Raw genomic sequence first — 13741 nt, forward strand, 5'->3', positions numbered from 1 at the left:
GAACCCCCCTCCAGCCAGTGGCGTCGGCCGATTCTCATGACCCTGCTAGGGTGACAATGCAGGGAGTGGTGCCACTATAGACAGAGGGGACTATTCCCTTTCATCTGCCACTCCCTGCATTGTGACGCTAGCAGGACAATGAGAATCGGCCGACGCCATTGGCTGGAGGGGGGTCCTTTCGCGGGGAGAAGCCGCTGCCTTCTTAAGTTGTATCCGACTATAGTCGGATACAACCAATGGCGTCGGCTGATTCTCATTAGTGTGCTAGCAGGAGAATGCAGGGAGTGGCAGATGAAAGGCGATAGTCCCCTACCTCCGTGGTCGGGGTTAATACCCTCCTTGCATTATCATGCTAGCAAGCGTATGATAATCAGCCGACACCTTTGGTCGGAAGTGGGTCCTTTGAAGGGGAAAGCCGCTTCGTTCTTGAGTTGTACCCGACTACAGGTAGTCAGCTGCAGCCAGTTTTGGAGCCCTGCGAAGTTCTTGGTGAGGCATCTCTTACTCTGGGCAATGCACAGTCGCATTAGGGAAACAGGAGAACGAGCGAGAGAGACAAAACGTTTATGCATTGCTCGTAGCATCTTGGGAGTCTTCATGGGTGGAGTCCCTACGAAGACTCCCAACGAAGTTTTGATATAAAATTGCAGTGATGCACTGTTCTGTAAAATTTAAGTCATACTATGAGTGCGTGTAAGCGTAGCAATGCAGAATTTGTGCTCCTAAATCCCACTCCGCCGAAATTTAAACGCTCTAGAAACTAGTGCAGCTTTATCATGTAAACCTTTACTATTTCTGTTTATTTCGGGCGGTGGGTATCCGTCTCTCAACAAGGGCACGAGGCGTGATTCGATGCATACACAAGCGCTCTTAAAGCATACGGTCTTGGTCAAAAGTCTTCAGGCCACAGCGTTCACTAGCAGCGAAATAATTGTCCCCAGGATGCTCTTTGTAGCGGATCATCCAAAACTCAAAGTCAAGCAGGAAGCTTCTCTAGATCCAAAAGAAACCTTCTGCTAGCATTTCAAGGTCCTGCGGTCTTTAATAGTGCCGTAATGGCTCTATTATGAGGCTGAAGCGCAATGCCTTTGGCCCGAAGACTTTTCACGAAGAATTTACATTACTTTCTGAAGGCGCGGAAAGGATTATGGGGCAACAGAGCAAAAGATCGGCAAAGTTTGGGAAGTGATTGCTTCGAAAAAATTACTGCGTACTTAATACACGAGACGAGTTTGCTTTGAGGGGCTGAAAAGCCAGGGCATAAAAACAGTGCAAGGTTACAAGGTGAATACAAGTATATAGGGCTATGTTCTTTCTTTTCTTAACTGTCAGCAGGAAATACTTATGCGCTTGTAAAACAGCTCGCGCCCAGGAAGCTTGTGCGTAGTAGAAGAAGATGAATCATTCACCTATGGTGCTGTTTGTTCGATCAAGGGAATCAACAGAACAGGCTTTGAACCGCTTTTCCTGCTGGCACATACACCATCAGCTGCCGCAGCAGGCAAGTGAAGTGTTTATCTCTGTCTCTCGATGTGTTAATTAGCTTCTGATGCAAATTATGATCCGATGCGATATGAATGCAACCTTTCAGTCATGTCGGAAAGACTGCTGATCTTGTGCGAACCGCAGCTTTGTTTTTCTTTTGTTGTCACTGGGACGTACTGGGCTGTAATAGAGCCTGATATCACAAGACACGCGCGCCTACTGTTATCTGGGGGAAATCTGACTGTGCAGCCTGCTCGTGCCCCCCCCCCCCCCCCCCCCCCCCCCCCCGCCACCGAATACGGGCCGGTGTAGTTTCGGCTACTAGGCTTTGTTTCGGTGCAATGCCAGCAGTGGGGATGGGATGGCCGGGACCCATCCTCTGGGGATGCAAACCCCCAATGGGAGTGGCAGCGACTCCCAGACGACTGTGAGGGCCAGTCGTGCACGTGAGGTCCGATGCCTGAGCGGAGGCAGGCCTGGGTTTATACTCAGGTCGGACCCACGAAATCCGGCCCGGAAGGCATGTCAAAACGCCAAAAGGTTTTCGAATACATGCTACCTTCCTTCCTCTGCGCGCGGGGGCGTGCAAGTCTGGCTACCGACGCGTCTTTTTCTGGTTACGGAGAAACCAGGTCCGCGCGGGGGTTCATAGTGGCCAGGCTCTGAGGAACCGCCGCCCCGGGGAAGCGGCCTTACGGCCGGCCGCAGGCTTAACCGCCTGCGGGATGCCGGGGGATGAGGGCTTAGTACTGCCTCGTAAGAGTCTGGCGAAAACCGAAGATGTGTGGAGTACCGGTGGAGTAGGCCCGGGTCATCTCATCCTAAGCCATGTTCTTGGTTAGTGGCCCGGTCGCCCAGCCTTGAACACTCTCCCCTCAGTAGGAGAAGAGTAAGCTAGGAGAGGAAATAAGTGCATGGATGGTTGGAGGAAGCACAGATGGACCCCCCGGAGCGACCAGTTCTGAGGCCGCGAGGCCGTCGACGTTCTGGACCTCCACTGGCTCGGGACTATCACACATACTTCCGGTGTCCGAAAAACCGCGAAAAACCTTCGACGGCTAGTAGCCGGCAGGTGGGAAAGGCCTTCTAGTGTGCGATGAGGAGCCCCAGGTAGCTACTGACCCCGTGTTAGGTTTTCCTGTCTCCGACGGTCGGAGCCCGTTGCGTATGGTGGGTGGTCGGGCATCCCGTGAGTGGGGCCGCACCATTGGGCAATCTCGATGCTCTCCCTGCCCTGGCCAGGCGGGCCAGTAATGGAGTCGAGATAATTGAAGGATCAGAGCAAAAAACCGCTGTCCCCATTCCCTTCCCACGTCCCATTTCAATTTCCGCTACTTCCCAGGGGAGGTCAGGGGAGCCTCCCCGGGCCCGCTCTCTCGGCTGTGGGTCGCTAATGTAGCATTTTCCCTATTATTTTATTTTTCCACCCACGGGTGGTCAAATTACAACTTGCCTACGGGCCGCCTCTTTTATTTTACAATTGGGTTAAGCCTGTTGTTTGTAAACGGTGCAGGCAGGGGCCTATTATTCTTATTTCCTTTTCGGTTGCCCCAACCTATTCAATATTCAATGTTATCCCGCAACCGCCCATAATATTGTTAACTGAGACAGTCGTGTAGTACGGTCTGTGCAGGAATCAATAGGAACGACCATAACAGGCGGTCTTGTAAAGTTATGCCCAAATACGTACAAGCCCGCAGATTTATAATATTACTTTGCGAAACGCGTGCCCGTTTTTTGACGGGACACTATTTATGGACGAAAGCAGTGGGAAGCTGCGTTTCACTGCTAATATATTCTTGTTTTATGGTGTGTGGCACAGTGCTTTATTACTGTTGAATGTATTTGCGTTTCAATTGACGATGGGTGGCTGGAGCCCAGTCAAGCTGAAGTGTAGCAGCACTTTCTCTGGCCACCCTTTTCACCTTGTAATTTTGCGAAATAAAGTTGCTTTGATTGATTGAGTGACTGATTCTGTGTTGTTAACTGCAAAACTGCAGCTCTGTAAATTTACAGAAAGGCGATCGTACTGATGTGGGTCTTTGCGAGCCTAAAGAGACAGTCGTGGAGTAGCGGGTATAGAGAAAATCTCAAATTTGCTTCTGCTGCCAACGAAGTCGAGCAATATTACTGAACCATGCTCCTGCCATGTTACAGCCTAACCGGATGGACACGCCGCAAGGGGATCGACGCAAGCATTCCCGTAGTCACAGGCGCCACACGTTCCCAAGTGCCGACAAAGGCGGGTCTGCACCAGGAGTCTCCTCATCAAGTCTTTCGCCACCTACGTCTCTTTCCTCGACCGATGAAGAACGAGTCCAGTCAGGCGAAAGGGCTGTCTCAACTAGAGCCTCTCCCGCTCAGGCAGGTTCTGTCTCGCGCGGCGGCGTAGCACATCCGACTAGAGCTTCGGCGTCACCGCGTCGTTCCTCGCGAGATTTGTACTTGGACTCCAGACCCATGGACGTCAACGTAAAACCTCCGACTAAGGCTGTGGTGTTATCACCGCGTTCTTCTCGAGGCTCTTCCATGGGTTCCAGTCCAATGAATGTCAACGTAGATTATCCAACAAAGGCTGCCACGTCATCACCACGCTCTTCGCGGCACTTGTCCTTGGACGGTGTCGTAGTAGAAGCCCCTCCGATGGAGGCTTACGTCGCAAAAACCAGGTCTGGCTCCGCTAGTCCGGCGCATTCGCCTGATCACGCGTCATTACTCACAAACTCTCCAGACTTGCACCTTCCGCGCGCATCTCCACTGAAATCCTGCCTCTCTAAAACGCCACCTGAATGCGTTGATAGTGGAATTTCTGATCTGGGAAAAGGACTCCGCAGCGAGCTTACGCCGCAGTCCAAGCCTCGAGCCTTTTTCTTTGCCTGCGCATCAATTGTGGTTCCATTCGTCCTACTGGTCATCCTCGGAGCCATGTACACTCGGCGTACGTCGCGGGTGGCCTGCCGAGATGGCATTGAAGACCTGATCGTGAACACAACCCTTGGCCTTCTGAAGGGCGCAAGTGTGGAGGTCGAAGATGGGCTGGAAGTTCGAGCCTTCCTTGGTATCCCTTTCGGAGTAGGCGTATCAGGCCAGCAGCGTTTCGGCATCGCCTGGGAGGTGACCAAATTGGATAGTCCGTTTGAAGCGGACATACAGGGCCCAGGTCAGCATTTCTCACCTGCCGATTTTATTGTAAGAAGGTGACCAATCAACTTCCCGCTTTTACTGCGCAGTTAAAAACGTTGTTTTGGCTTCAATTTTATTTTTTATGTTTCATTACGAAAAAAAAAATGTTATTCAGAGAGTATAGGAGATTTCTTGCACATTTCTTTGTGTTGAAAGCAGTGGGTGGAAACAATTCTGCGAATTTTGCCCGGGATAACATTCCTGGCTTCCTATGAAGGTGCCTGTCTTTCTTAGCATTAGAACACTAGAAATGACTTGAGAAATTGCAGTCGCGATCGAATGCCACGGCTGCTTTCGATGCCCTTAAGACATATGCATCACCCAGATTGGTTGCTGTCGATAGTCTAGCACTATCTAGCGGCCGGTGTGAGTACAGCGGCATTTAATATAGCATATCACCTATTTATTTCCTGGCTCTTTTTTTGAGTCTGCCAAATATGAGCCCACTACCATAGCTTTATATGTGTAGTTTGTTATGAACTTCACGTTTACACGAGGTATGCAGAGATTTGGAGTGATAGTGTTAGATGTAAGAGGTAATGAAGGACACGTTAGCAATCTTCGATTCGCTGACGTCATTGCCTTGCTTACTAACCCAGGGCAAGAACTGCTGCGCGTGCTTGTGAACCAAATCACTCAAAGCCCAACGGAAGGGCTCAAAACGATATGAAGAAAAAAAAATGTCGTAGAGCCTGGGAAGGCCATAACAGTTTAAGATGGGCCGGGAAGTATTGAAATGGCTAAGGAACATGCATAGAGCCTGTCAAGAAGCTCACGCGGATCCACAGCATGTGAGCAAAATTGGAGGATGAATAAGAATGCGCCGAAGATCATTAAGCAGGCACTTTCAAGTCAAAAACGGCACCTCACCCATAATATCACTCAAGAGAAAAGTATAATAGTTTTATCTTGCTTGCGCTCACGTGTAGGTTTAAAACTCTGAGGCTAACGAGAAGGCTCGAAATTAAAACAGGGCATGGCAGCGTTCTGTGGAAAGAAAAATAACCGGGGCATTGTTAAGAGATAGGAACATAGCTCACTGAGTTAAAAAACTGACATGAATCAGCGATATTCTAGATGAAATCGAAAAGTGAGAATGTACATAGGCGAGACGTGTAATGCAGAGATCAGATAACTGACTCTCATTTAAGGTACCGAAGTAGACTCCGCGTGAAGTAAAGCTTAGTATTGGACAAGAGGGTGCCAGGTCGGCAGATGAGGTTAAAGAAATTAGCGGCAGTAATGCGACTGCACCTATCGAAAGGCAGAGCTTATTGGCGACTATGGGCAGAGGCCTTTGTCCTGCATTGGACTTGGGCGTACTGGCGATCGTGTTGATTGAAAAACTTTGAGATGCCTTTACCTTATAAGCCTTAAGCTCACATTGCTATGATCCTCTTTGTCATCAACGCAGCTTGCCTTCAGCCGGAAGTATCCGTGCCCGGACTTAGGCCTATCACTACTACGTCCGACGACTGCCTCAGCCTCAACATCTGGACGCCCAGAGGATGCTCGCTCAAAGGGGAGTCACTGCCGGTGTTATTTTTCATCAGCGCTTGGATGTCCCACGGAGTCAGTTGGAACGGCTTGTACGACTGGGGGCACCTCGCCTCTCGCGGCCGTGTGGTCGTGGTAGCTCCAAACTTCCGCCTTGGCGCCGTCGGCTTCCTACACAGGAACGGAATCGGACGGGAAAACCTGGGCGTTCATGACATCTTGGCTGCCTGGCACTGGACCAAGAAGCACATCGCCTCCTTTGGAGGCGATGCCGAAAACGTGGTGCCCGTGGGTCACGGCAGTGGAGGCTTCATGGTATCAGCGCTGCTGACCCGACCGGAGCTATTCGAAGCAAACAAGGCCATCATCCTGTCGCAGAGCATGCTCGCGCCCCTGAGGGACAACAGCGAGGCGATGGGATTGGCCACGACAAAGCGCATCGGCCAACTCTGCTGCGACGTTTCACAGTGTGTCGACAACTCTATCTCAGGTGGGGCTTCGTTACAGTACGTGTGGGAATACTTTCAGGTTGACGCATGATTGGGAAAATTGGTTTATTCTCGACATGGTTGATGTCAGTAGCTGTACAGTAAGCTTGCATTCCTTACATAAACAAGATGACTTTATAGAGTCGCATGTTGAAAAAGACACTCTCGGACTTTCACTTCACGGACTTTCAAAGGGGTGTTTAGTACGGGTATTGGAACAGTACTTTTAGAAACTGATTCGAATGCGAATAGTGTAGCTATGAACCGAATCCGATACGAGTCGAATACTGACAGAACCAAATCGGACATTTTTACCTATATTCGCTTTTTGTGCAGACCTCGTTTCGAACAAAAAATTTAGTGAAATCACGAAGCCTTAGTCTTAGGCTATAACTTATGGAACTATAACTATAGCTGGGGAAAAAAACGGCGGTGATCTGCACTCGGGGGAAAGTTACGCGTACTCAGTATATTAACTGTACGACCATCCAGTTACGCGCGTAAAACAATTATTTGCTATTTATAATGAAAGATAATAAACTGGCGCCTCATCTCAGTAGATGAGATTGGTTCGAGCGACGTTCAACGAATCAAATAGGAGGATATTCATTTCGATATTCGAAATGTTTGGAATATTCGCGCATTCCTAGTGCTCAGTAGTTGATTCATGCACAAAAAAAAAAATATCACTGATATCTTTGTAACGTGCTGCACTCGGCCCTCAGCATAGCGAAGGTGTGAGCTCAAGCAGTTTGGACGCCATAGGTAGCATCCATAAAAGGGTCTTCGCAGAGCTTCCTTTTTACGCCTGCAGTTACGCCGCACAGGGAATATACAGAATAAAAGTTTTACCGCATCCGCGGTTATAATTCCGGGAGTAGCCCCTGAAAGTTAGGCTACACTGATGTGCACATAAATAGCCCCACAAGTGGAAGGAGCGGCAGCTTCCACCATACCTCAGTTGTGGAACGTCGCATACGACATGCGGAGTGCGTTGGTGTGGCTTTCATGAGCAGCATGTTGTGTTTTCTTATCATTTGTCCATTTATCCTAGATCTGAAATGATATCGCAGTTCTTCTCTCGTACAGAAAAAGCCAATAGTAATAACATTTCTCACATGAATTTCATGGATTCCAATAAGGTTAGCTTCTGTTGTAATATATCGTAACTAGCATCGAAGGCATTAACACTTTTCTGCTAACTGAAAGGTAGTTAAGACCTCTTGATACGCATATAAACAGAACTAATGCTCAAGTTTAAGCACTCTTGTTTTGCAGCGTACATTCGATGTCTGGCTCACCTTCCTGCAGCCGGCTTGACGAAGGTGCTCAGGACCCATTTCATGGAACCTCATATCAACATGAATGCCGAACCGTTCCACACCAAAACGGGAAACCCGCCAAACGATAGCCGCATCTCCGCGCACAGAAGTCTCCTGCTTGGGAGTAACTTGTACGACGCCGACCGCCCGGCTAGACTTAGCCTGGAGAGCTCCGATATGACCAACTCCGCTGTGCAAGAAATCGTCAAGCACCTAATGTGGGACTTTGGTCTGCAAGGCACTCAGGCAGCCGAGTTCGTCGCCAACGAAGTCGGTGCCGACAACGCCTCATTGACGAGGTCCCAGAAGCTGGAGAACCTGTTCGACCTTTTCACCAAGGGGCTGTTTCAATGCCCCATGATGCAGTACGCTGAGGAAGCGTCCAGAAGCGGCGCCTCCGTCCGCTACATGGTGCTAGCAGAGGAGTCGTTGTCCAGCGCTGACGGCGTTTCTCACGCGACGCTTGGAGACCTCCTTGTCTTCATGTCCGGCGATACAGCCGGCTTGAACATGACGGACACGCAGAGGAACCTCTCCTTCGCCATGATGGATTACGTGGCGGCGTTCGCGAAGAGTGGGTACGGTATCGCTGCACTTTAAATGAACAGAGTTTGAACGAACAGGATAATTTTTCGTGGAATAGAAATCATAGAATGCCTATTACCAAACTGAACGCTAAACAAGATAACGCTTTGTGATAATACGTGCTAGTGACATTATTCCAATTATAAGCTGTAGATTGTCAGCTTCTTTGCATGTTTTCCTTCGTGTCCAAGCGCGCTATGCTTTTAGCTTGCTATTTACCCTAATGCTGATGGTCTGAGCCAAATGTATTCGAAAAAGAGAGAACACTTGCAGAAATTTTTACGGCGCCGCATATTACTCCAACACCGCCTCCATAACGTGGCACATACGTAGCGCGGCTGCGGTAGTATTTCAGCATTTTAGAGTTCCCGTCAAAGAGAACAAGCAGGGACAGCTAACTGAAAGCGTCAGAATACTCGACTATTTGGACAAAGAATTTTGCACAGCCATTCTTTCTGCACCTAAAAATTTGGTGAACATTAACCATGCCTCGGAGTACAGTCGATCTAGAATTGAGAAGCATTTGCATACCTTGTAGTGCAGGATGAAGTTAGAACGTTTAAGTGGCTCGAAATCGGGCGATTGTTTATGTATTTTTTTTTCACACGGCTTGGTAGTGTTGATGCCTGATTGCTGAAGCGCTTAAAAAAAATAGGCACAGTGCTTGTCACTGCACGGGCAAATATACGCTTCCTCCAAACGCGCTTAATTGAAAAACAAGGGCAGTACAAGCAGTGCATATTATTGAATATCGCCTATCGCGAGCACGCTCGTGTTCGAACTCACGAGGCGGATGGTCTCACCATGCTCTTGCAGAAATCCGGGGAATCTGCAAGCAGGCGACGAGTGGCCAGCATGGACGAAAGATGAGAAGAAGGTCCTGATGCTAAACAGCACGAGCAACTGGGCAGTAGACAACTGGCTCGGGGATGTTTGCCCTGACCTGATGTCTCGCTTGATCACGAGGACATGACATCGCTGATTTGTTTCACTGCGGTTTTAACGGATAGTGTTCGATCTCCTTTCACTTAACTTTGGACAAACAGCACCAGGATACACGCCTTGCAATACATGTTACGTGGAAGGAATCACGGAACATTACTTCACGACAGTTACTGATATCTTTGGAAAGCACCGCTCGTAGTTTACAGAAAAGAAAACCATTACGTCTACTATCAGACGAATGGAGCATTTCTCGCTCGTATGTGTGCTAGCATTCGTGATACTGACAATAATAGTTACGACAAGTTATGCTGTTGAAATGCGCATGTTTCGTGAATGCGGATAAGTGCGCAAACTAATAAAAGTACTAGCATTATCACTCTTCAGCCGTGGGCTTGTGGTAGCTGGCTTTTATAACACGACCGCCACAAGGATGTTTGGGGGGGAAGGGGGGGGGGGGGGTAAGGTTGGCGGCAGCGGGCAGAGGACAAGGTTATTTTGAAGGTTATAAGATAGGTATTTGTATTGTAGTGTGCGTAGTTAGGCTGATGATGATGAATACAACTGCAAAAAGAAAGCTCTTTATTCGACCTGAGAAGACCGAAGTTCTTAACTTCTGGCACGACTGCGCTGAATGTGCAGCGCCGTAACAGAGACCAAACACCGTTGCGCGTTTGGATGGAACAAATTGGAACCAAATATTTTCGCACTTTAGTTCCGACTTCCCACTCGCAATGTAGTAGAATTAAATGGGATGGGTGAGCATGTTGAAATTTTCTACATGGCTTGTAGCGGTTTAATACCTCCCAACGCTCCTGCTCAAAAACACGTTGCTCAGGAGACGTCTTTCTAATGTGCGGACAAAACGTGAGAGTAATATTAAAGAAAAATATTGTGCACTCCTTTGTTCGTCTGTGTGTGCGTGTGTGCGTGCGCGTGTACGTGCGTGCGTGCATGCGCGCGCGCATAAACAAACAGAAAAAGGTGTTTCGCAGAGTTATAACGCTGTGTTTGATGTCGTCGTGGTATGTTTTGAACGTTTCGGTTTTGCGTCTGGTTCCAGTTTTACGATGCAAACTCTAAGCTTCAAGCAACCCAACGGTAGCTGAGTTGCTTGAAGCTTTGAGTTTTTTTCTTCAGGAAGTTAAAGCAGGACAAGCCGAATTTTTTGTACGCTCTGGAGGCTTGCTTGAGGAATTTGAATGAGGCAAAGGCACGCAGCTCGATGTCAGATGCTTGGTCTCAAGCCGGCCTCACGAAACGATCGAATGTTCGTCCAGTAATATGGTGGGCGTCTGAAAGGCGCCGGTATGTTCTTCAAGGATGCCATTTGTAAAATAGGCGAGCAAGGATTTTGTTTTCGCTTGAGGATAGGGAGCAGCTGTAAGCAGCCCTAGCCTTCCAGCTCTCCAGCTGCCGTCAACAACAGGCTGGCTGGGAAGACTCCGTTCCCCCCCCCCCCCCCCCCCCCTTCCTTTTTTTTGACGCCGGAGGCCCGATCTTCTATAACACGCTGCCAATCTATGTGGGCATTTTGCCTCCTGAGCAGCGATGTCATCGAGAAAAAAATAAAACAAAATCGGCCGGCCTTTTTATGGGCTAAGTTATAGCTTTGGGTGGTATCGGCGGTTTTGAAGAGTAATATCAGCAAGCTAAAGACATTTTTTTTTGCAGGCGGTAGAATCAAATGGATTCACGCTGTAAAGCCTGGCGACTACCACTCCAATGTAGGAATGAAAACAAGCACTTTGCTATCGGAACTGACGAGTCGAATTGGCTGTACCTCCCATTTCGTGCTTTAGGGGATGTAATTCTAAGTTATTTCAGGAGAGGGGGCAGCAACAGAATGAAATTGAAGTTCGGAATATATTCTGGGTAATGCAGCACAAGAGAGAGATATGATTTGGGCGAAATAAGGAGTAAGGTTGCAGGCGCTGGCCTTGTTGACGGTGTGATTAGGTAGTTTCGTTTCGAAACAAACTTGGTTAACCTAATGTTGGCATAACTTTTACCTTATACCTGATAACCGCAGGCCAAACGCAGCGATAAATTACGCTTAGCTGACTAGCGCTGCAGTAATGCAAGCGTTTTTCCACCGATAACATTTTATAGGGGTACACTGCGCAGCGGGTTAAATAAAACCTGAACTGGAAGAGCAAGAGTTGTCTGCCGGTTAAGAATAGGCTACAGATTTTCTATACACTTCTTATAGACTCTATTGCATTACTTTAGGCATTTTTTTGGCTATTCATAGTCCATACTGTGCTTATAGACAAAAGTCTTTTGAGAATCTATTAGACTTTTGTCTATTCAGAGTAATAAACTGCCTAAAAGTCGAAAATGGAAGTTGTTTTACTAGCGTCTATTCATACCAATAAACTGTTTACAGAAAAAATCGGTTGGCACTATACTATATTTCTGTTTGTTAGTCTATAGGCTGTCTGAATACCAAAGTTGATCGGGAGTCTGATATGATGATGATGTGTTTTTTTTCAACTCTCTAACCCCCCTGCAGCAGCGCCCTCAGTCTGAGCGGGGTAATAGTTGAATAAATAAATAAAGGTTCTGTCTATTCGTAGTTTGTAATAGACTTTCTATATAAGAAAGTCGGTTAGAGGCCTTTTCGACGTTTCTCGATAGTCTATGAACTTCCTACAGACGAAAGATGATCGGGAGTTTTTAGACTTACCTCTACTAGTAGTGTAGAGTGTCTATTGCGCCCAGGATAAAAAAAATCAAAACACCATGAATACTTTCACGTACCATGTCAGAGAACTAATTAATTACCGTCTGCATACTAACATATATCCACTGAATAAGTTTGGGTTTGCAAATGATTTCATTGGCTTCGTAACGGTCAACTACATCCGACATCTGTTCCTTGAGTGTGTTGGTTTTGCCTGTATGTGCAGTGTACTGCGCGAAATGTCTTGTTGTTTATCCATTATAATATGTTGATTTCTTACAATTCGTTTTGATTAGTTGTTCGTTTGTGAAATGCCCTCGAGGGTGTGTAATGTATGGAACCAAGAGTGCTGACTATTGCATTTTTTGCTCAATGTCTGCTTTTTCTTTTTAGGGGGGTTACAAATTTTTCTTTCAGCCCAACTTCTACCGAAGCAGCATAGGGCTTCATAGCTCAATCAAGCCGCGGCTTTTTTTTCCTTCTCCTCAGCCATGTATTTGACTGAAAAAATAAACTGAAAACTGTGAAAAGCATTTGGGAGCCTATTGGACGTCTGTCAATTCGTGGTCTGTAGAAGGCAGTCGATTCGGAGTATTTTAGACTTCTTCCTGTTCATTTTCTGTACACTGTCTGTAGACACGGGTTAGAACGGTCAAGCGATACACACTGCCGCGCATATGTGGACATGGCCCTTTTTTGAAGTGTCGAAATGCTGAATAAGCTGAGCATTCAGTACTGCGTGCAGGGAGCACCTTTACAGGGGGTGACTACAACTATGGCAAGAAGGCGCAATTTCGGGAATTGAAAAAACTTTTTTTTTTGTTCGGAGAAGATAATTCAACGTTCTTCTTTGCGTTCGTTCTAAGTAGCTTTGAAAGGTTTCTTTTCGTTATTGAATGATGCATATTTTACGCACAAATAATACTTGATGTTAACAGTTAAAGCAAGGAAAGGCGGCCATTTGTGAAGTCAGGGTGCTCGTAAACTGTTTTTAAAAGAATGTCTTAAGAATAATCGCTCGACATAACTGTAGTCAATCTTCCGATGGTTACTGAGCAAAGCACTTATCACAGAAACGTCTGGTCAGTGATTCTACATCTCTCCTGAAAAATACTGTAAAGAAAAGAGGAAAGATGAGTGCGATAGTTCAGGGACATCTCGATTCAAACACTGTTCCAAAAAGTCTGAAAGATTATTGTCTTGTGCGCGATTAACATCTACCTTTTATACCTCTGCTGTTTGCTTTCACGTACGAAGGCGTTGCGACTCATCAATTAAATGGTCCGAATTTTTTGGTTTCTTTCCATATTCTTGATGACTCTTATTCCTATGACTTATTCCTGATGAGACTTTTGTACCGCCTTTTGTCGTCACCTCCCTCTATCCTGTGTCTGCTGTTTTGTATATAGATTGCCTATATACGGATGTATCAAAACGTCTATATAGTCACAGTATGCTCACTGTATATTGTGACTGTGGCTCGCAGTGACTGTGGCTCACGGTATACTTCTATCTATTCATTCTCTATAATTAAAGGTCTAATAGAAGTGTAT

The 13741-nt window shown here is 47.2% G+C and overlaps 1 protein-coding gene across 1 annotated transcript; it reads left to right on the plus strand.

Moving 5' to 3' along the window:
• The first annotated feature begins 4041 nt into the window (after positions 1-4041).
• Positions 4042-9919, plus strand: LOC149372670 (uncharacterized). Its single transcript, XM_089586809.1, has 4 exons — positions 4042-4645; positions 6083-6655; positions 7932-8553; positions 9377-9919. Exons 1-4 carry the CDS (start codon positions 4129-4131, stop codon positions 9531-9533), a joined length of 1869 nt encoding a protein of 622 aa, XP_089442935.1. The 5' UTR covers positions 4042-4128; the 3' UTR covers positions 9534-9919.
• Positions 9920-13741: the final 3822 nt, after the last annotated feature.

Source organism: Amblyomma mixtum, chromosome 1, assembly GCF_055824585.1.
Source record: "Amblyomma mixtum isolate Tamu chromosome 1, ASM5582458v1, whole genome shotgun sequence".
Lineage (NCBI taxonomy): Eukaryota > Metazoa > Arthropoda > Arachnida > Ixodida > Ixodidae > Amblyomma > Amblyomma mixtum.

Coding starts and splice junctions, on each gene's coding strand:
- LOC149372670 (XM_089586809.1), top strand. CDS start 4,129: ATGGAGGCTTACGTCGCAAAAACCAGGTCTGGCTCCGCTAGTCCGGCG. Junction 4,646..6,082: donor AGCGGACATACAGGGCCCAG/GTCAGCATTTCT, acceptor TCATCAACGCAG/CTTGCCTTCAGCCGGAAGTA. Junction 6,656..7,931: donor TGTCGACAACTCTATCTCAG/GTGGGGCTTCGT, acceptor CTTGTTTTGCAG/CGTACATTCGATGTCTGGCT.